Source organism: Staurois parvus, unplaced genomic scaffold (assembly GCF_062004578.1).
Source record: "Staurois parvus isolate SC_StPar_1 unplaced genomic scaffold, SC_StPar_1.0 ptg000249l, whole genome shotgun sequence".
Classification (NCBI taxonomy): Eukaryota; Metazoa; Chordata; class Amphibia; order Anura; family Ranidae; genus Staurois; species Staurois parvus.
Window position 1 is genome coordinate 11,754,290 of NW_028318045.1, and position 22,041 is coordinate 11,776,330.

The 22,041-nt window shown below is 41.3% G+C and overlaps 1 protein-coding gene across 4 annotated transcripts in view; it reads left to right on the forward strand.

Moving 5' to 3' along the window:
- Positions 1-22,041, forward strand: part of PHF21B (PHD finger protein 21B) — a 192,844-nt gene that overhangs the window by 68,343 nt on the left and 102,460 nt on the right. For 3 of the 4 annotated variants that reach the window (XM_089680777.1, XM_089680780.1, XM_089680779.1), the window contains exon 2: positions 4,316-4,600. In XM_089680777.1, the coding sequence (XP_089536903.1) occupies positions 4,316-4,600 (285 nt within the window). The remainder of the gene's footprint in view (positions 1-4,315; positions 4,601-22,041) is intronic. The other variant, XM_089680778.1, reaches the window with a different exon arrangement.

A 22,041-nucleotide genomic window follows, 5' to 3' on the forward strand; every position in this document is an offset into this window, starting at 1 on the left:
AAAACGCACTAAAGAAACTCATATGTGTGAACCAAGGTGTAAAGGCCCCTGTATGACAATCTAAACAACTATTAACTCCAGTTAGGCTACGTTCACAATAGCCTTGTTAGCAAGCGGCAGACAGGCATTTGGGAAGCGTTTTTACCGTTTCCCAAACGCCTGGGAAAATTCTGCAAATTGCAGCACATGGTGCTGTTCAAACGGGAGCGTTAGCGTCGTGTTGCGTCACGTCGCGGCAAAACGGACGCCTCTGGTCGAGTCAGGAGGAGTTGAAGCCTCCTATTCAAGTCTATGGTGCCACTCCGTTTGCGGTGCGGTTGCGACGCGGTTGCAGGGTGTTTGCGGAGCATTAACACCATTCAAATTTCATTATAGGTGTTTGTGGGGCGTTTTTAACGCTTGGCAAACGCCTAGCAACCGCCGCTAAACCACGCATGCGGCATTTGCAGAGCGTTAAAAACGCTCCACAAATGCTGGACCAACGCTTGTCAAACACTATAGGGGCTTTGGAAAAACAGTCAAGTGTGAACGAGCCCTTAGTTTGTGATTTATAACTTTCATATAGTAAATAAAAAAAAAATCTGTTACCTTCCTTGACTGAGACATTTATATCTCAGATGCTCCCCTTCCCAGACACTGCAGCTCACTGTGGAAGGGTTTTAGCAGTCAATCCAGAAAGCAGTGGTCAGGTGCTAATTGCCAAGCTTCAGGCTTGTGAGTCAGCAGTGACAACAACGATAGCCACGCCCCCTTCTACATGTTCTCCTTCTGCTGTAGTACAAGCAGGCTCAGCCTACATGCAGCATGATTGCCACACCATCACACAAAGCTGCAGTAGGTGGAATTCACTGGTAGGATCAACAGGTATTTGAGGGACTTAAGCTGACCATACATTGATCAAAATTCCACCTGTCCCAGTCCCTTTTGATCTGTGTCTGGCATCCCAAGCTTGAGAAAAGTTGGTTATATAACCAACTTCTGTCTAAGTACTTTTTCATACAGGCAGCTGAGGGCGGTAAAAGCAGGTGGGTGAGCCGTAGTTTCCCCCCTTGCCTCCCACCCGAATTCTAACATTACAGCATGACAGTGCTAAACACATGCCGCTGCCACGATGCTTTGCTTTGGGACCTCCTGTCAAACTCATCCATTGAGATCAGTGGGGCCACACCGCAACTGCAAGCCAACATTTTGAAGTGGTATTAAACTCATGAACAAAGATCCCCAGCAAGCGTAAGTCCAGTATGTATTGCATCTCTAAACATAGCAGAATACTCTGGAGCCTCATCACAGCTTTCTTGCTACTTGTGCAGCTTGTTTCGTTATTTCTTGGCTCAGTCCGAAGCCAGTGCCATCTATGTGGTTACCCCCCGATCCCTCACCCAACTGTACTTCCACCCTTTCTGGTATGTTACAGCCAGAATCTCACGGATGCACAGTAAAAGTGAACTAAGCCTCAATTTCATGTAAAGTTGTCATGGTTACTCAGTTCCACATGTATCAAATACACATGTAATTGTCCTCTCCTGTATTGATGCTGAATGTCATTGTACACACTCCCGTGAGACATAGCTAGTCACATGGGGTGTTTCAGGAAATAATGAATGGTCAGCACTCTTGCGGATTGCAGTGCAATGCTATGGAGTTATGCTGATGGAGGCAAGGCACACAGATGCATAGACTGACAGAACACTAAGTGTGCCATCAATCGGGGACACAATGCGCATGCTCCAGTGACCTAATTGAAGGAAACAGCACGCAATATCTCCTAAATGGTGCAGGTTGAAAAACTTTGAAAACCACCAACTTGTATGTCATTTTATACCGCTTTATACAGCGCAAATCTTTGCAGAAAAATTTACTAGCGCTTTAACCAACGAAAAAGAAATGTAAAAACTAGCCACTGCTATACTGTGGATTGCTTTTCAGAGGGTAGTAAAGATTACCACCAGTGTGAAAGAGCACTTAGGGATATGTCAGAATATTTTCAGATCACTTGCTCATCAGTGTATTCTGACAGCTGTAGGTGCTGCTGCCAGAATACAACGTCCAGGCGGGAGAATTCCTCCCTCCACCTCCTTTGTGTGGATGGAGAAATCTGTTTTTTTTTTTTTGTTTCATTCAGCCTGCTGGCTGAACAAAAAAAAACTAACCTGGTATGGTCAGCCTAAGTGAGAACTTAAGTGCAGAAATACTTTTAATTAGGTGCTGCAGCATAGTTTGTTTTTAAACAGCTCTACTTTAACAATCCTACTAGATTGACCCATGCTGGGTCTCGGTCAAAAGAACCAAGACCGAGTATGTGCTGAAACATCTAGCACTGTGACTGGATATAGCATGAAGAGATTGTCTAGATAGGTCCCCACATTACTAAGGGTGCTCATAGATATAGGAGTGTCATTGGACTTACAGGAAGAACATGGGAAATCCAGTTCTCACCCCACAAGAAACTGTCAGGTGTTTTACCTCTAACATCAACCAGAAACATACATTTAAAAAATCATATAGGTGGACTATCACTTTAATTGTACATATATATATATATATATATATATATATATATATATATATATATATGATTGTAATGTAGTATTACTGGAGCTTTCATGTTTGTTTTATCTTTAAATGACTAATGCTTTATCACCTGTTTTTACCGGTTGTCATCCTTTCGCTATTTGTGTTAATCAAGTGGGAACAGGAACGTCTGGTGATTGCTTGTTTTATATCACAGTTTAAAGAACACGTTTGTAATTTTGTACAATTCCTAAATTACGAGTTGGGTCCAGGAAAGATTGCGGTCAGCCGATGTGTAATCAAGCATGCTAGCCTCCTGCTGCTCTGCACTGCTTGAATAATATGCACGGTGCACAGCACTGATGAAATGTATGTATCACTCTGCTGTACGAGGCAAAAAAGACATCTGGAAGCTTTGCTTCGTCCATTGAGGAAACAGAAAATAATATCACAGGTATGAATGTACAGTGAGAGCACAGGCTGAATAATTCATACTAATTACACCAAAAGAGAGCAGTGTCTCTATCAGTAAAGACATCTGTGATGACTAAAGGCTTGTTTTAGTGTTTCTCAGAAGCCTGAGTTAAAGCAATTTAAAGGCTAATTCTACTTTACTGACAATTTAGAAGCTGTAAGTGTGAGTGAAGGTAGGCATAGTGAGATGATGAACTTTGTAAATAGAATTTGTCACCAGTTTTGTTCTGTCATGTCTCTGCAGGCTTATGAAGTATCCATTGCGCTCAGTGGGAAATGTTTAAATCATGTTCATTGCCATGGTTTCCTGTCCTTTCCCCAGGCTACCAGTTATGGTTGCTTACACATTCCAAAGTGTCTGCAGTTCCCACATGGCAACATGCACTATATTCATAGCACTCACAATAAACACTTCAAGAGCCTGTTTCGGCATAAAAGAACAATATAGGAAAAAATAAGTCGTTAAATATTTGATTATTCCACAACACTACCTTATCAGATGCGAAAATTATATTTTGAATCATTTTTTCTATCACTTTTTTTCCCAAGCATGTTCAGTAACTTTGCACTGCCAGCCAATAAATGAATTTTGCTTGGTTTACATTCAGTAATAACATTCTTCCATTCTGGTAACAAAGCAAACAGATGAATTTGAAATGCCTTTTTTTGCACAGTGGATAATCCCTTATGAAATCTGCACAGCAAAGGTTTTAATAGAATGCTAGATGCTGCAGTAGATTTCTTCCCAAAATGTCAAATGAACCTTTTCAAGTGCTTTGTAATAGCCGCATATTTGTTTTTTTTTTTTTTACCTAGCTTGAAAGGAGGAAAAAAAAAACAGTGAAGGAATAGAAAAAACAAACGTCCATTATTTTCCCCAATCAATGAGACCGCAGGGAGATGTGTATTCCTGGTTGTGTATCGCATGATCTCCACAGGCAGCGCAGCAGGAACAGAGCCTCTTGTAGTTAGCAATAAATACAGCAAAATACATGTACGAAAATCAGAATCGCCACCTAAATTTGCTCGGTTGGAGCCATTTCATCAGGAGGACGCATGCTGTTGTACGACGTGGCTCTCTGCTCCCTTCTGTGCAGGACAAGCTGTCTGAATCAGTTCTTCTCTGTTCTGAGCATGGAATCTTAATGCAACTAATGGAGCCAGATGGTGCACGCTGAATCTTTGCAGCAGTGCCCCTTTGTCCCTGTGATTGCTCTAGTAGGTGGTGTAGAAGGAGGTGCCTAGAGACAAGTAGGAGGGTGCTGGGTTTGTGTCTGTAGCAGGTTACACTCACCAATTTCTTTCTCTCTTCTGTTTTTTTGCCTGGCAGAAGCTGGCGGTCCGGAGCTGTCCTGTGGGGAGTGCCAAACCGATCCCGCTTATCAAGTCACCAAGCAGTCAGGGCATCGCCATCTCTGTGGTTCCGGCCAAAGCTCCTGTCACTATGGTGACTGCACACCTAAATGGACAGAAGACAGCGACGGCTTCGGCAGCCCCAGCAAACAGCGCAGAACCCCCACAGACTGCCCCCATTAACTTACAAACAACCAGCAAACTGGTGGGAGGAACCTTAAACATGGCAGCGAGAAGAGTGTCAGAAATGCCCCACGCACAGGTAAGTTGGACTGATTTTTAAAAGTTACACCAACTGTGCTTTGCACTTTCTTTTTTCTGCTTTCCAAAGTTCGCATATGTTGTCAAAAGTACTTGTAAAGTTGAAAACTATTAAAAGTACTGTTACAGTTGATTTGCTCACTGTTGCTTTGTTCCACTAACAGCTTTTGTCACAAAGAATAGTTCTGAAGTTAAGAAGAAAGTTCAGAAGAAGCTGCTAGTGTAAACAAACAAAATAACAGCAGTAGTATTCAAAGGAAAATCTGTTCTTTTAAAAGTTAGTGGTATTTTTGTGCAATAAACTATTGTTTTTTCGGTGCTTTGTTGTATTTTAAATAGAATGTTTCTGGTTTTATGTGAGAAGATTACACTTAATTGTTATACCAGGAAAACAAATCTATGTTTGGTGAAACAGAAAACACAGTTCAACTGTAGTTTCTGTATTTTCATTTGTCCTGGCTCTAATTGGTTCTAAGAGATAATAGTTTCAGAATGGTGCTAAAAATTCACCGTTTTGTAAATTTTCCCCCTCCCACATGGTATACACAGGAAACAGCTTTGATACTATTATTAATAATAGTGAAAATTACATTTAAATTAATGAAAAACCTGCATCCACAGAACCTCTGGCTGCCCATGCAGTGGCAAAAAGGGTGGGCTTTACCACCCACAGGACACACATGTGTCAATGAGGTGTAGAGGTTTCTGTGCTGAGAGTGTGCTCGCTCACTGAGAATACACAAAGACAGCTCCCAGTCTCTAGTAATGACAGCCAATTAACAGTGGTCAGGTGATCAGGTAGACTTTCCTGACCCTCCAGGCGTAAAGCCGGCCATACATGGGTCGAATTCCAAAACAATTTTCTTTCGAAAATCTCTTAAAGAGTTTTTCGTTCGAATTTGAGTGATCGGGCATGTTGGAAATTTCTTGAAAAATTTACGAATTTCTAATCAATGATGGGAGAATCGTGTGAGAAATATAATCAAAAAAGAAATGAGCATGAGTTGTGACCTGGAAAGAAAATTTTTGACCATGAAAATTCTTTTCTGAAGGCTTGGTTGCTCAAATTTCGAAATCAATAGTGGCACCATCAGATTACAAAACACACTAAATTTCCGATTTTCGGAATTAGACCCATGTATCGCCTGCGTAACAGTCCAGTTAAAGGGATGTGGGGGCTGGTAGGAAAGGGTTAAAGTCCAACTGTGGGTGCAAGAAAAAAACTTTGCAATGGGTCCCCCCCTATACTACAAGTTTAAATGATCTCGAAGTCTAGTTGTAAAACTTTATTTCTCACGCCGACAGACCCCCTCCTTCTATGTCACTGGTCTCCTGAAGACTGCTCTCTAAGGCGCCTCCAGGTGCGTGCTTACCTCCTCACATACAATGAAGGACTAATATCCCTGCATTGTACATGATGACACAGAGGGACCACCTCCCAGAGCATTTATGAGCAAAGAAGAGTACTGGAGCACTACGGTAAGTAATACAGTAATACAAGCCCCCCCTTCCCAAGAGATAACAACCATTGAACCCTTGAAGTGCATAGGAGAGGCCTGCAACAGTTTTTTTTTTTTTTTCATCACAGAGGTCGACTTTAACTCATAGTTGATACTGGAGCAAAATCTATGTATGGTTTTTATTACATAGTTACATTGGTCCAGCATGGAGCGAGTTTGGACCAATGTGTATGTGCAATAAAAATCATACCTGAAGTTCAGCTTTAAAAGCATGGCGGTTATTTGATAATGAATGCTCTGATCTCTTTAAGGACCAAAGCTCACCACATACATTGCAGTCTGATTGAACAATCTCCTTTAGCTCTACCAACAACTATGCAGTGCAAGGGCTTGTCTGATTGAATGTAAATTGATTGGATAGTTTTGGTAAATCTACAGAAAAGTTGATTGTACAGAGACTGTATGGTCAGATTGCACAATGTAACCTAGTGACCCTAAGCTTAGTTAATAAATAAATAAAAAATATTAAGCTCTAGGGACATTACTTATCTTCACTGAGATATATCCCTTGTGCTGCTGTGTCTTCACTTAGGAGAAATCTTCTTCCTACAATGACCCCTCCTTTGTTATCATCTTGTGCTGCAGGGGTTAATAGAACTAAGGTTGCTGTAACACACCTCATCTGGAGAGCCTGACTATAGTTGCCCTTTCTGCCCAGCTCCTCCATTCATAGAAGCTGCTGTTATTCACAGCCAGTGAGCCAATGAGAAGGCTTGTTATCATCTTGTGCTGCAGGGGTTAATAGAACTAAGGTTGCTGTAACACACCACATCTGGAGAGCCTGACTATAGTTGCCCTTTCTGCCCAGCTCCTCCATTCATAGAAGCTTCACTACAGCTTCAATGAATGAATGAACCACAATCTATAAATGGAAGCAGTGGACCTTTCAGTCATCCACCCATCCTCCATTCATAGATTGTTTCTCATTCATAGAAACTATAATAATGCTTTTATGAATGGAGATGCTGGGTGGGCATAGTTGGGAACTCTTAATGTGTGCCTGTGACAGATCCCTTAGTTCTATTAACCCACACAACACCAGAAGATTACAATGTTGCGGATGGGGCAAGGGGGGAGGAACATCTTTTAATGTAAGTCTTTCCCTTGTGTGTATTGCTTATTCCATTTTTAAGTAAGTTCAGGCTTTAATAAACCTAAAAGTAAAGCTAATTGACCCATAACAAACAATTAGAATGCTTTTTTAAATGTATTGCTGCAACAAGCAGTAAAAATGTTTTTCTGAATGGTTTCCTGCAGTAAGAGAACAGTATTTGCCTTCATGCTGTTTTATTAAATAAAATGTATCCAATGGTAAACTGCTACTCTAGTGTTCTGCAGCACAGTGGGGGAGATTTACTAAAACTGGCACACTCATGGGAGACAATCGGCATCTAACTACAGCTTGTTCAATTAAGCTTTGGCAATAAAACCTGGAAGCTGATTAAATGCAGTGAGAAAAAGTGACAGACTTCAAGTCCTTGTTTCTAAATACAATTTCTCTTTAAAGTTATAATAAAGGCTTAAATTGAAAAAAAAAACAAAACACATCATACTTACCTGCTCAGTGGTTGTGTACAGAGCAGCCCAGATCCTCCTCTTCTCGGGTCCCCTGTGGCACTCCTGGCCCCTCCCTGCTGTCGGGTGCCCCTGCATCAAGCAGCTTGCTACGGGAGCACCCGCTGCTCCATGAGTCCATTCACACATGGAGCTGTGGCTTGGCCCTGCCCCTCTCCCTTCTCATTGGATCACTGGCTATGAATAACAGCAGCGGGAGCCAGTGGCTCAGCCAATGAGGAGAGGGAGTCCCAGGATTTCCAAGACTTCAGTGCACATTGCTGGATCAAGAGGGGGCTTAGGTGAGTATTGTGTGGGGTGAGCTGCTGCACAGAAAAGGTTTTTTTTTACTTTCTTGCATAGAATGCATGAAGGTAATACACCTTGAGCCTTTACAACCACTTTAAGCCCACAGTTTTACCTACAGCATCCTGAACCACTTCTGGACCCCTGTGTTATGTTGAGATAGCAGTGTTATTTGACCCCCGTCATATACCAAGTGATGATTGTGTGGGAAATAACTATTTCATTTAGCCTTTAGTCTCATCACTCTCCATTCACAGAGGTAATTGAAAAAATCATTTCTTTAGTAAAAGAGTGTTTATGACCTAACTGCATCCTTCTGTACAAGGCTTTTTCAGTTTCCGTTTTAATTTCTTTAAATGCCTTATCAATTTGCATTTGTTAATTTTGCTCTCATATTGACACGTTAGTAATTATCTTCATGCATGAGTTGTAGTAACAATGAACTGAGCGTTTACATTGCATGCCACCACTAGAGGTCATATTGTACATTCACAGTCGGTCAGCTATAGAAAGGAACGTGTGATATCTATTCATTATACTCCTACCTAATTGGAATTATTCTTTCTAAGCCTTTCAGAAAAAAACTTTGTCTATTATCATCATGATTTGTGCTTATTTAGGCTATTAGGCCTCTTGCACACTGCAGCTTGAAAAAGCTCAGTACAGCGTATTTTTTTTTTTTTTTACTGAGGTACAATGTAGTCCATTATTTACAATGTGCACACAGGCACAAGAATAAGCGCCACATATTCCTCAATAAGAAAAAAATTAGGAAATCTGCTTTTTTGATCAGTAATGTGTGCTGCCTGCGCACAAATGCACGCAAATACGCGCAAAGAGCATAAATATTTAAATTGCCCTAAGAATATATTGTGCAAATAGGCGCATAAGTACATATGAATACGTGCAAAACAAGCTCCTGAAATTAAGTTAAAAAAAGCAGATGCTCAAAAATCAGTACCGTGTGCAAGAGACCTTACTGTATATGCGTATCTAGTACTAGTAGTTTTCCCCATCTGGTACTTGAAGGATAATTTCACCTTTCATAGCATGTTACACCCATATTCAAAATGTAACATGGTGTGAAATGACGGGCCCTTCTTCCACCACTAGCTGTCAGAATTTTTTAAAAATGCGGGCTGCCTGGCCATGTCACTTATTCACAGTATTCTGTGAATGAGAAACTATAAGTACCGATAGCCTTAGTGGCTGTTGGGTTGTAGTTCTCAATGAACAACCACAGTGCTGTGAGCGCCATGGTAGTTCATTGATTCTTCCTGTCAGTAAGTATCGGCATGCCCTTACGAGGTACATGCAAGCAGATACACTGACAGGTCTGCAGGAGACCTGCATGGCACCAGCAGTCTGCTGATCACTGGTGCAATGCTTTCCAGACTCCTACAACAAAAATAATACATGTACATTATTTTACCAGCAAAAAATGTGGCTTTATTATTTTTTGTTGAAAGGAGAACTTATCCTTTAATGGAGATATTTATGGTGGACTTCTGTGCCGCAGAGTGAAATGGTGATCACAGGCAAGACTGGATCACACTGATTGTATAATCTGAACTAAATGGACCACGATAGAATTTGAAGCTCATAATACATGATGCTGATGTGTACAGTTTCCAGTGGACAATGCATGTCTTTTTTTTCTGGAGATTCTAGTTCTCGTACAGTAAAGTGCTGTGCTATTAGTGGCATTCCTGTATGTTTACTAGCAAGGATTGTGTCTTTAGGTGCTTAGTTGTTTTGGTTTTTTTTACCTATTGCTAAGGGCTCTAAAAGGATAAGTGCACTTTCATACATAAGCACAATGCTGCAAACGTTCAAGTGTGTACAATGCTTGGCACAATGTTAACATCTCTGTTGGGGGATGGGCATCTTTGCATGGAATAAAATGGGGATGGGGATTGGGGGAGGGCAGGGTTTGTGCTGGAATGGTTTGTAGAGAATATTAGCCTCCTGGAGGTCTGGGTGGAAGTGCACTTATCTTTTGTACAGGTCACTAATGTTTTGATTATTCTGAGATTGAGATTTTCTTTCTGAATAAAATGTTAGACCTCTCGTCCTAATGACCCCTGCACACAACATGACTGTTTTCCTTCAGTTACATCAGATTTTGTAAGGGATCATATGTAAATAATATCTTTGCCTATATGCTTATGCACATTAGGCATTGTCTTGTGTTTTCAACACAGATAAAAGGTGATTGTTTTAAACTGCAAAACTGGAACCGTTTATACTAAAAAGAGCCTGAATGACTTAAGCCGGCCATACATGCGTTGAATTCTTTTGAAAATGGTTTGAATTTCGCACCATTACTGGGCCACAACAACGGCCTATTTTCGAGCGACCATCGAATTTGAGGGATTGGACATATTTGGAAAATTTTTTGAAAAACGAACGAGAGAATTGTGCGAGAAATGTAAGGGAAAACGAAATGAAAAAGGAAAATCTTGGCTATGAAAATTATTTTCTATGGCGACATGAGGTGGAATTAAAGGCTTGGTTGGTCGAATTTCGAAATCAATGGTGTCACCATCGGATTACAAGCTGCACAAAATTTTCCAATTTTCTAAAGAAAGTTTGTTCAAAATTCAACCCATGTATGGCCTGCATTAGCCTGGATTTATACTGTTCCGTGTGCATGCTGCGGCAATGGTAATGCTCACGTGAAGGTGTGAATGGGCCCATAGTGTTTCCCTTTTGTCTTTCACACTAAGTTGCAAAGCATAGATTTGGATCAGCCACATAGAAAGAATGGGATTTCTGCTTGGCATGCATTTCTATGCAGCAGATTGCAAGACTTTTGCTGCATCAAAAATGGACAAGTTTAAACAGACACTTAAGTCATCAGCATTTGGCCCATTTTATGTGGGCACTGCCTGAGTAAAGCCAGGGGGATGCAGCAGGAACTGAACATTTCATTGAGGCTACATTCACATCCCTGCATTTCTTCATGTAATGCAGTTTCAGCGCAGCATGTTTTGGGTGTGTTTTATACAAGATTTACATACATTACTGCTAATCCCTAGAGACGGTGCATATTTCTTAAAATAAAGATGCAGGAACATGGTTTTTGAACTCGCATTGCAGCAAAAGGTAAAAATGTAAATGCAACCTAAACATTTGCTGGAAAGTGAGGAGGCTCCCATGTTAAGTTCTGTTTGAAATGTTCACTATGTCTAACTGTTAGCTGTAGCTGAACATATAAGTGGGCACAGTGGCTTAACGATTATCTCTGTTCAAATCCCAACCAGTACACTATTTGCTTGGAGTTTGCATGCTCTCTCTGTGCTTGTGTGGGTTTCCTCTGGGTACTCCAGTTTTCTCCCACACCCCAAAGACGTGCTGGCAGGTAATTGGCTTCTGTCTAAAGAGGCACCAGTATCTCTATGCGGGTATGTGAGATAGGAACCTTAGATTGTAAGCTGCTTGCGGGCTGGGACTTGTGTGAATCAACAAAATGTAAAATGCTGCATAAATTGTCAGCGATATATAAAAACCTGAAATAATACTAATAAAGGTGCCTGGTATTGTCTGTGTGACTTTTGATCTTTCCTGATTGCAGTAGCATTTGTCAAATGATTTTGGAATACATGGGTGTATGGGTGCCCCCTTGACAGATTGATATGAAAGCAGTGAGTGTGCTGCAGTGACACTATTGTGGAAGGTCTTTTGATGATTTGCTGTGGGTACCCTTTATTTACAGTTGTCTTCCTTTGAGCACCGTTACACATGGATAACTTTTTTCTTATCGTCAATGTTTGTGGCTCCAACAGAGCTGCCCTTGTTGGAGAGCATAAGGGAAATTTAAAGGGTTGACATCCCAGCTAGCTAAATGATTTAGTGGAACAGAGATGGATTGTGGATGCAAAGCACAGCTCCATGATTAACGTATTGGCCGTGGATCATCAGTTCCATATTTTTCAGACTCTGCCAAATACAAAATCCGGCACAAGCTTTCCTGAGCAGATTGTTTGAATATAAAATTGTGCATGGAACAAGACTATTTAATTAAATGGAATTGGTAATTAACATACGTTACGAGCTACTTTTGAACTTTCATTATATTTCAAGTTTAGACCTGCACAGGAGTGTCAGGATACATCATGAGAAGGAGAGCACATTACTGGCTAGCTGCGATATCAGTCTGATCACATGAACTGTTCTATGCCCATTCACAGAGGCAGATGTGCGTTATGCTCTGTATAAAGTGCAGCTGCTGGTATGTGTTGTGTAGTTATTACAATGCATTGAATGTTTACTTTTTTTTACTTGATTGAAATGTGACAAAGTGGCACTTTATTCATTCCTATGCAATGCAGTGTAATATGTGCCAGTGCCAGAAGGTTTGCTGTGTCTCCCAGCACAATCTCAAGAGCATGGAGGAGATTCCAGGAGGCAAGCAGTTACTCTAGGAGAGCTGGACAGGGCCGTAGAAGGTCCTTAACCCATCAGCAGGACCGGTATCTGCTACTTTGTGCAAGGAGGCACAGGATGAGCACTTCCAGAGCCCTACAAAATGACCTCCAGCAGGCCACTGGTGTGAATGTCTCTGACCAAAGAATCAGAAACAGACTTCATGAGGGTGGCCTGAGGACCTGGCATCCTCTAGTGGGCCCTGTGCTCACTGCCCGTCACCATAGAGCTCAATTGGCATTTGCCATTGAACACCAGAATTGTCAGGTCCACCACTGGCCTCCTGTGCTTTTCACAGAGAGCAGGTTCACCCTGAGCACATGTGACAGACCTCCAGCAGGCCACTGGTGTGAATGTCTCTGACCAAAGAATCAGAAACAGACTTCATGAGGGTGGCCTGAGGACCTGGCATCCTCTAGTGGGCCCTGTGCTCACTGCCCGTCATCATAGAGCTCAATTGGCTTTTGCCATTGAACACCAGAATTGTCAGGTCCACCACTGGCCTCCTGTGCTTTTCACAGATGAGAGCAGGTTCACCCTGAGCACATGTGACAGACCTCCAGCAGGCCACTGGTGTGAATGTCTCTGACCAAAGAATCAGAAACAGACTTCATGAGGGTGGCCTGAGGACCTGGCATCCTCTAATTGGCCCTGTGCTCACTGCCCGTCATCATAGAGCTCAATTGGCTTTTGCCATTGAACACCAGAATTGTCAGGTCCACCACTGGCCTCCTGTGCTTTTCACAGATGAGAGCAGGTTCACCCTGAGCACATGTGACAGACGTGAAAGGGTATGGAGAAGCTGTGGAGAATGTTATGCTGCCTGTAAAATGACTGTTTTGGTGGTGGGTCAGTGGTGATCTGGGGGGGCATATCCATGGAGGGATGCATAGACCTCTACAAGCTAGAGAATGGCACCCTGACTGCCATTAGGTTTCGGGATGAATTCCTTGGACCCATTGTCAGACCCTACGCTGGTGCAGTGGGTCCTGGGTTCCTCCTGGTGCAAGACAATGCCTGGCCTCATGTGGTGAGAGTATGCAGGGAGTTCCTGAAGGATGAAGGAATTGATACCATTGAATGGCCCCCATGCTCGTCTGACCTAAATCCAATAGAACACTTCTGGGATATCATGTTTCAGTCCAGGTTGCACCTCAGACTGTCCAGGAGCTCAGTGATGCCCTGGTCCAGATCTAGGAGGAAACACCCCAGGACACCATCCGTCGTCTCATTAGGAGCATGCCCCGACATTGTCAAGAATGCATACAAGCATGTGGGGGTCATACAAACTACTGAGTACCATTTTGAGTTGCTGCAATGAAATTTCAGCAAAATGGACTAGCGTGCTGTATAATTTTTTCACTTTGATTTTCGGGGTGTCTTTGAATTCAGTCCTCTGTAGGTTAATAATTTTCATTTCCATCAAATGATAGGGCATCCTTACATTCCTAACATATTATCTAGCCCATATCAGTATAGATATCTAGCATGATATTTTTCCCCATTGAGATCTGATGTGTTTTCAAAGTGTTCCTTTCATTTTTTTGAGCCGTGCATATCCTTACTATCAGGGCTGGACAAATCTATGAAGCCAGATAGTCAGTGTACTTGACAAACTGCAGCTGGAACCTTTTTTTTTTTCTATGGTTGCCTTTAAAATCAGATGTACACTTTGCTATTTTTTTGTGCTAACTACAGTGCCTTGAAAAAGTATTCATACCCCTTGACATTTTCCACATTTTGTCATGTTACAACCAAAAATGTAAATGTATTTTATTGGGATTTTATGTGATAGACCAACACAAAGTGGCACATAATTGTAAAGTGGAAGGAAACGATAGATGATTTTCAAACTTTTTTACAAATAAATATCTGAAAAGTGTGGCGTATATTTGTAATCAGCCCCCCTGAGTCTATACTTTGTACAACCACCTTTCACTGCACTTACAGCTGCAAGTGTTTTTCAATTTTCAAGTCTTGCTGTAGATTCTCAATTGGATTTAGGTCTGGACTTTGACTGGGCCATTCTACCACATGTATATGCTTTGATCTAAACCATTATATTGTAGCTCTGGCTGTATGTTTAGGATCATTGTGCTGCTGGAAGGTGAACCTCCGCCCCAGTCTCAAGTCTTTTGCAGACTCTAACAGGTTTTCTTCTAAGATTGTCCTGTATCTGGCTCCATCCATCTTCACATCAACTCTGACCAGCTTCCCTGTCCCTGCTGAAGAAAAGCATCCCCACAACATGATGCTGCCACCACCATGTTTCACGGTGGGGTTGGTGTGTTCAGGGTGATATGCAGTGTTAGTTTTCCACCACACATAGCATTTTACTTTTAGGCCAAAAAGTTAAATTTTGGTCTCATCTGACCAGAGCACCTTCTTCCACATGTTTGCTGTGTCCCCCACATGGCTTCTCGCAAACTGCAAACAGGACTTCTTATGGCTTTCTTTTAACAAAGAAAAAATGAGGAAGGGTTGTAACAGCGCAAACACTGCAAAGTCCTGGGAAATGGTAGTATGGGGTGATGGTGGTATTAGTGGCTACTGTATGAAGAGCGTAGGATTCCGTGTGGGACTGAGGGCAAGGCTTCCAAATAAGCTGTAGCAACTTCTGTAGATGAGAAAAAGGAGAGAAGCGGCTCTAAGTGCAATAAGTCTTTTAATTCAAGTCTAAATGTAGAAACACTCACATGTGTGAAGTAATCATAGGCTTAAAAACCGTGGTTAACAATAGTTAACGGTGGGGTGGTAACCCGGGTGAAGAGCCGTCATCTCTCTGCGATGTGGGGAGGTCAGCTCTTGGCTGGAACAGCGTGGTGGCTGGAGGGGGAACAGCGGTGAGGCCAGCCTTCATGCACGTCCTCCCTCAAAGCCGGATGGAACGCACGCTGGAACGTAGCGGCGGCGTGGCCGTGATGACGTCAGATCCCAGGGTGCACTGCGACGCGTTTCGGAGCATGCACTGGCCGTGGAAGGCGGAAGTGCACTCCTTTTTCAAGCAGGGGGAAGTGGATGAACAGGGGTGAATATATAGGGAACGTGAGTCTAATTGATCAATTAACCAATTAACCAGTGATTGACCATTGCTGTCAGGTGAATAGTGTAAAGTCATGGATGTTAACTGGGGGGTAAAAGGAAACCAAATGGAAAAAAGAGAGGATGTAATAAATAAGAAAACGGAAGACGAAAGAAAAAAAAAAAAAAAAATTATGTTCTGGGAGATTAGTGGGGTAAAATGTTCACCTTGCAGCACTGGCACATCAATTATGTAACAGTAGTGAGCAGATATTTAGTGGTAATACAGCATGATTGCAAGATGATACAGCATGATTGCAAGATGATAAACATATTGGTAATAATACATGCAGATGACATTATAAAAAGTAAATTACATTGTAAAAAATTATAAAAAATAGAATAAAATATAAATAATGAACAAAAGGTTATAAATAATAAACTAAAAATTGGATTAAAAAAAAAAAAAAAAAAATTCGATAAAAAATTCGATAAAAAAATTCGATAAAAAAATAAATAAATAAATAAATAAAAAAATAATTTTATAAAGAAGGGGGGGGGGGAAGTATCATTGTGAGTGTTGAGTGGCTGTGAATGGGAGATTGTAGTGTTTATAGTATAGTGTTAATGTCTAATTCCTCGTTGAGTCCGCCTGGGGACAATGTATCTAATGTAAATATCCAATAAGTTTCTTGTGAACAGAGTTTTTTGAAATGATCAGACTCAGAGAGATTGTTGTGTATGGATTTTTCCCTTTCTTTTAACAAAGGCTTTCTTCTTGCCACCCTTCCATAAAGGCCAGATTTTTGGAGTGCACGACTAATAGTTGTCCTGGGGACAGATTCTCCCCCCTGGGCTGTGGATCTCTGCAGCTCCTCCAGAGTTACCATGGGCCTCTTAACTGCTTCTCTGATTAATGCTCTCCTTGCCCGGCCTGTCAATTTAGGTGGATGGCCAAGTCTTGGTAGGTTTGCAGTTGTGCCATACTCTTTCCATTTTTGGATGATGGATTGAACAGTGCTCCGTGAGATGTTCAAAGCTTGGGATATTTTTTATAACCTAACCCTGCTTTAAACCTTTCCACAACTTTATCCCTGACCAGTCTGGTGTGTTCCTTGGCCTTCATGATGCTGTTTGTTCACTGATGTTCTCTAACAAACCTCTGAGGGCTTCACAGAACAGCTGTATTTATACTGAGATTACATTACACACAGGTGGACGATATTTACTAATTAAGTGACTTCTAAAGGCAATTGGTTCCACTAGATTTTAGTTAGGGGTATTAGAGTAAAGGGGGCTGAACACAAATGCACACTACACTTTTCAGATATTTATTTGCAAAATATTTTGAAAACCATTTGTGCCACTTTGTGTTAGTTTATCACATAAAATCCCAATAAAATACATTTACATTATTGGTTGTAACATGACAAAATGTGCAAAATTTCAAGGAGTATGAATACTTTTTCAAGGCACTGTAAATTCTCTACCTCTGCTTATTTCCTACAATAAACTCTCCACGCATTTTGTTGGCTTAGATATTTTTTTAATCTGATGTAAAACTAGAAGTACCTGTTACCAAATAGGACAACACAAACATGGCATATGAGGGGGAAAACAAACAAGCAGAAGGTACCAGGTTCCTACATTCAGTAGGTCCAGAGATAGACAACTGAATGTATTGTCTTGACTCCTGTAAATGTTGAGCTTGATTCCACCCCCCTAACATCCATGACGTCCCTTTGTCATTGAGACAGTCTATCTTATTAATGTATCGGAAGGCTCAGGGAGGCAGGAGGGGGATTGGACAGTATTTATAGGGCATTGTGAAATTTGCTAATATTTTCAGCTGCCTGTATTTGTGAATTTGATCATTTACATAGGTGAGTCTTTATCCTTTGTATAAAAAAGGTGCAGCGCTAATATACAAATAGATAACAGTACGTATTAAATATGTAAACTCATATAAAAGTTCAAAGTGACATAGTGCATATACATATAAGCCACTACGTTGTGTCTGGTAGAACGTGAGGAAAGGATTGTTACATCCAAAGGAAAGTTCAGTGTGAGGATGTGGATTGATTCTCAAACAATCTACTGCTTTCCAGGCAACACCGACTGTGTGCACGGTGAAAAAATGGGGGTACAAATTACGCACTCACCAGATGCGCAATCTTTATGCGCTTTTCTGTACCATAACATAAACGACATCCATTCCCTCAAACAGGGTCTGGTCAAATCTGGACAGGTCCCCTTTTTTATCCAGCACCTTGCGATCGGCCTTCTCCTTAAATGACCACCACTCTCCAAGACAACCTGGCTCCCGCAGGAGCTCAGAAGAAAGCAAAGGAGGCCAATAGTGCAGTATGTCTTACGGGTACATTTATTCCCACATACAGACAATGAATACAAGGTATGGAATAAATAACATGGAGATACTGACCCTATATGAAGTTGCCGCCGGGACCCCTCGTGGTGCCGGTGGTGTAAGCATCAAACAGCTGAAGCCTGACCCAGATGCGTTTCGAGCGATAGCTCTTTGTCAAAGGGTTTTCAGCTAAGTCTTTATCCTTTGCCATTTCTGTGTCTGTTGCTGTTCATGCTTCCTATAGAGCAAAGAGAGATGGTGGAAGGCTGGGCAACAATGGTGTTAAGCCCTGTATACACGGACCGAATATTGGTTGAAATCAGCCGTTATAATAGAAACCGGACGACTTTTGGCCCGTGTATACAGCTGCTTGTCTGACAGAAATCGTCTCACAACCTGCTTCTGTTGAACAAGCATGCTGGAAAACCAGCAGCCTGTCGCCAATGGCTGCGAGCGCTGAATGGTGTGTTCTGGCAGGGGGGTGGTCTCCCTGTCATAACACAATATCACAGTGGGGAGACTGCTGTACTAAATTCATGTAGTTAGTATAGTAACCTCTCCTTTTTTTTTTTTTTTTCGTTCAACCCGCTTGGTTGAGCAAAAAAAACTTATTGTGTACTAGACTTTAATGTTTTGAATGTGTGAAGAGTGTTAACTGGTAGTAACAAGACAATGCAGAAGTAAATTATACCTTTTAATTGCCTGAGAAGGTTAAAAATGCAAACTTTGCAACTCAGGCCTCTTCTTAAGATGTACATAATTAGACTACATCAGCATAATTAGGCTGAATTACAGATGCAGGATCATTGGTAGCAGAGCACTAGCTTATGAGCAGCCAGGTGGCCTTGTGTACACCAGCATTTCCAAGATGCTATAAGAGCAATGAAAGCTCAATATATGAAGACTGTGTAAATATTTCCATTGCATTCATTCTATATATATATATATATATATATATATATATATATATATTTTTTTTTTTCTTTTACTGTACTTTCAAACTTCTCACACTGTTGACTGGTACTTGTTGCATTTCATAGATCTCTATCTTTTACTATTAAGAAAAGTCTTATTGGCATTTTGGCAGCTAAGGTCACATGATCCATTGCTTTCTGTGTTATTGGCAGTACATGACGGCAGCTAAGAAGTCATGTGACCCATTCCATTCCCAGCCTCTGTGCTGCTGTTGCTGCTTGACATATTAGTAGAAACCCATACGTTTTTCCAAGAATTGGAATCTCACTTCAGTGTGCAATGTATTTGCTCTGTTCTGTGAAGCATTTCTTAAAAAGACAAGGCCCCTTCATGCTTTTCTAAAGGTTCATTGTAACAGACAAGACAGCACTTAATTACAAGCTTTTCATTAACATGACTAATGACATTTGAAGTCAATATTCTGCAGGCATCAGAGCATTAGTTCTCTTGACTGTGCTGTTCAGAATTTAAAGGCACAGCAAGGGTATGGTAGTTTTAACGCTTTTTCGACCAGAATGGCTTTGCCTGCAACTCTGAGACTTTCACATTTTTCCATTTGACTCTGGTATAGCAATTATCAATTCTTAAAGCACGTACAGTCAGGATGTCAATACAGTCAAAATATTGGCACCCCTGCATTTCTGTCAGATAATGCACCACTTGCAATAATTCAATTACAAATGTTTAGGCATTCTAATGTTTATTTCTTTTGTTTGTATTGGTATGACACAAACAAGTGGAGAAACAAAAAGGCCAAATCTGACACATTCCATGTAAAACCCCACAAATAGACTGGACAAACTATTGGCACCTTCTCAAAATTGTAAGAAATAATTGCAATCCAAGTTGTGATACTCCTGTAATTAAACTCGCCTGTATGAATTAACTGGTGCTGACAATATAGAAATCACACCGGCAACCAGTTAAAATGGTGAAAATTTACCCAACATTTCTGTTGTGTGTCTCTGTGAGCCACATGGAGCAAGGAGAAGAGAAAGAGCCAGTCACCCAGACCTCTCCTAACTGAAATACTATTTGCCTGGCTGTCATGCACGTCTGGAGGTTCCAATACTTTCTGTATCACTGACCAGGAACAAACAAGCAGATCAGGAATTCTGATTACAGCGGTGGTATGCATATTTCTGGCGAGTGACTCATAAAGCCAGACAGCCCGACAGCTAGTATTTTCATCAGTGGTAGCTTACATTTTTTTTTATATTGACAGGTTTCTTTTGGGGATTCATGTGTTTTCTCAGCACCATTACAGAGCCAAAGTGGATGCCACAGTAGCAGTTCAATTCTCCTGCAACTGCTCCTACTGATGTAGGTTCTTCCTGTCAAAAGAATGATAATCTACAGTACATAACTACCAGTCTGGCTACAGTCATGGCCAAAAATATTGGCACCTCTGCATTTCTGTCAGATAATGCACCACTTCTCCCAGAAATATGTTTTACAAATTTTTACAAATGGACACAGGAACATGTATCTCTGGGGATGGACTTGTAACCTTGAGATTGTCCATGCTTTTCCACAAAACCTGAACTAAACCATGGGTTACTAAACCCATGACCTTGCATTCCCTATATCCAGTCTTTTACAGTACATAGAACATGGAAATGCAATTATTTTAGTAAATATAAACAGCTAAATACCTTTTCCCATCAGCAGTTAGAGCAGTCTTGTGACTTCTATCGATGTCCAGCCGAGCACTGGTTAATCTTGTAGGAGGAGTTTTTACCCCCCTCTGACTGACCTGTGAGGCTGTGTAACCCCTGATCCTCTGTCTGGACAGCGCTGATTGGCCCTGTACCAATCACATGCACTCTCACCAAGAAAAAACCCCTCTAGCAATGCACACCAAACAGGGCATGTGCAGACTTGCCACTGCTGCTCTAACTGTGGCAGATGGATTGGGGACAGTAAAAGGAGGGGATCAGAGAAGCCAGGATCAAACAGTCTTTTTACACAATGCAGAGGATTAACCCCTTACGTTCCACAGTGAGTATAACAAGCATGCTTTACTGCATATACAGACTGATTTTACTGTTGTGGGTTTAGTAACACTTTAAAGTAACTGGGAAACACTAAAAAGTGTTAATCTTTTGATTACCTTTCCTTATAATTGGTGTTTGTAACAGTTAGGCTCCATGCACACGTTTTTTTTTTTTATTAAAGCTAAACAAAAATCGCTGGAAATACCATTGGGTAAAAACGGTGGTATGTTTGAAAGAAAAAAGGGGGTGCTGTTGCGCTTAGGAAAAATTTATTTAACATATATGTGTAAGAATTTAACTATATATAAGATACCTGTATAGCAGCAGTCCTAAATGTGAATACCTAAACACAAAATTATATATATATATATTTCAAAAATGGACCGCGCTAAGGTAACAAATAGACAAAATAAACTTTGCAATCTTTAAAGTGATAACACTGAGCAAAATACAAATACAATATTAATATTCAGTCCCAACATGTTAATAATTGGTGCAATGGTGCTGTATCTTTAACGGTGATACTCCATATTGAAATGACAAGTGCTTCACTGTGTTCACACTGGTGCCCCACATAGATGTAAACTCACCGTCATTTCATGACCACCTTTCTCTAGGTAAGTCACACTCGCTTTTTGGGACTATCCCAGTTTGCAATCCGGTCCTGATGGTCAATAATCCTTCGCCCTTATAACCGTGGTTGCTGGTAGTAGCCAATAACTTACCACTAGATCTGCATCAATGTTAGGCAACTCCTCTCCTCCACAGGCAGTATTTCATATTTTCAGCATAAATCAAAACAAAACCAGACATCCCATAGTGTTATACTGTATAAAACTTTAATATGGGGTCAAACAATAGAAATGCCACTCACAAAAAAAGTGCCTTTCCTGGCACTAGTTGTATTCAGCTTTGTATATTATGAATGGGAATTAAGATGGCAGCTGCATTCCAGCATGTGTTCCAAATCCCGGAAGTGACATCAGCAGACGTTTTGTCATAAGCCCTCGACTAGTTTCGACCAGGGAGGAATTGATAACTCATGGGGCCCCCGGACAATAGGGGATCATGGTCCTGTGTCCTCGCCCACACTCAAACTACTCCCAAAAAATCCTATGAAAGGTACCAGGGGCATCTCATGGGGCCCCCTACTGACCCCAGGCCCTTGGGCAGTGCCCGAGTGTCCAAATGGTCAGTCCGCCCCTGGGTGTCACTATATGTGTTATGTATTCCTGCTCTCAGAGCATATCTGAAGGAAAAAGAACATATTTTC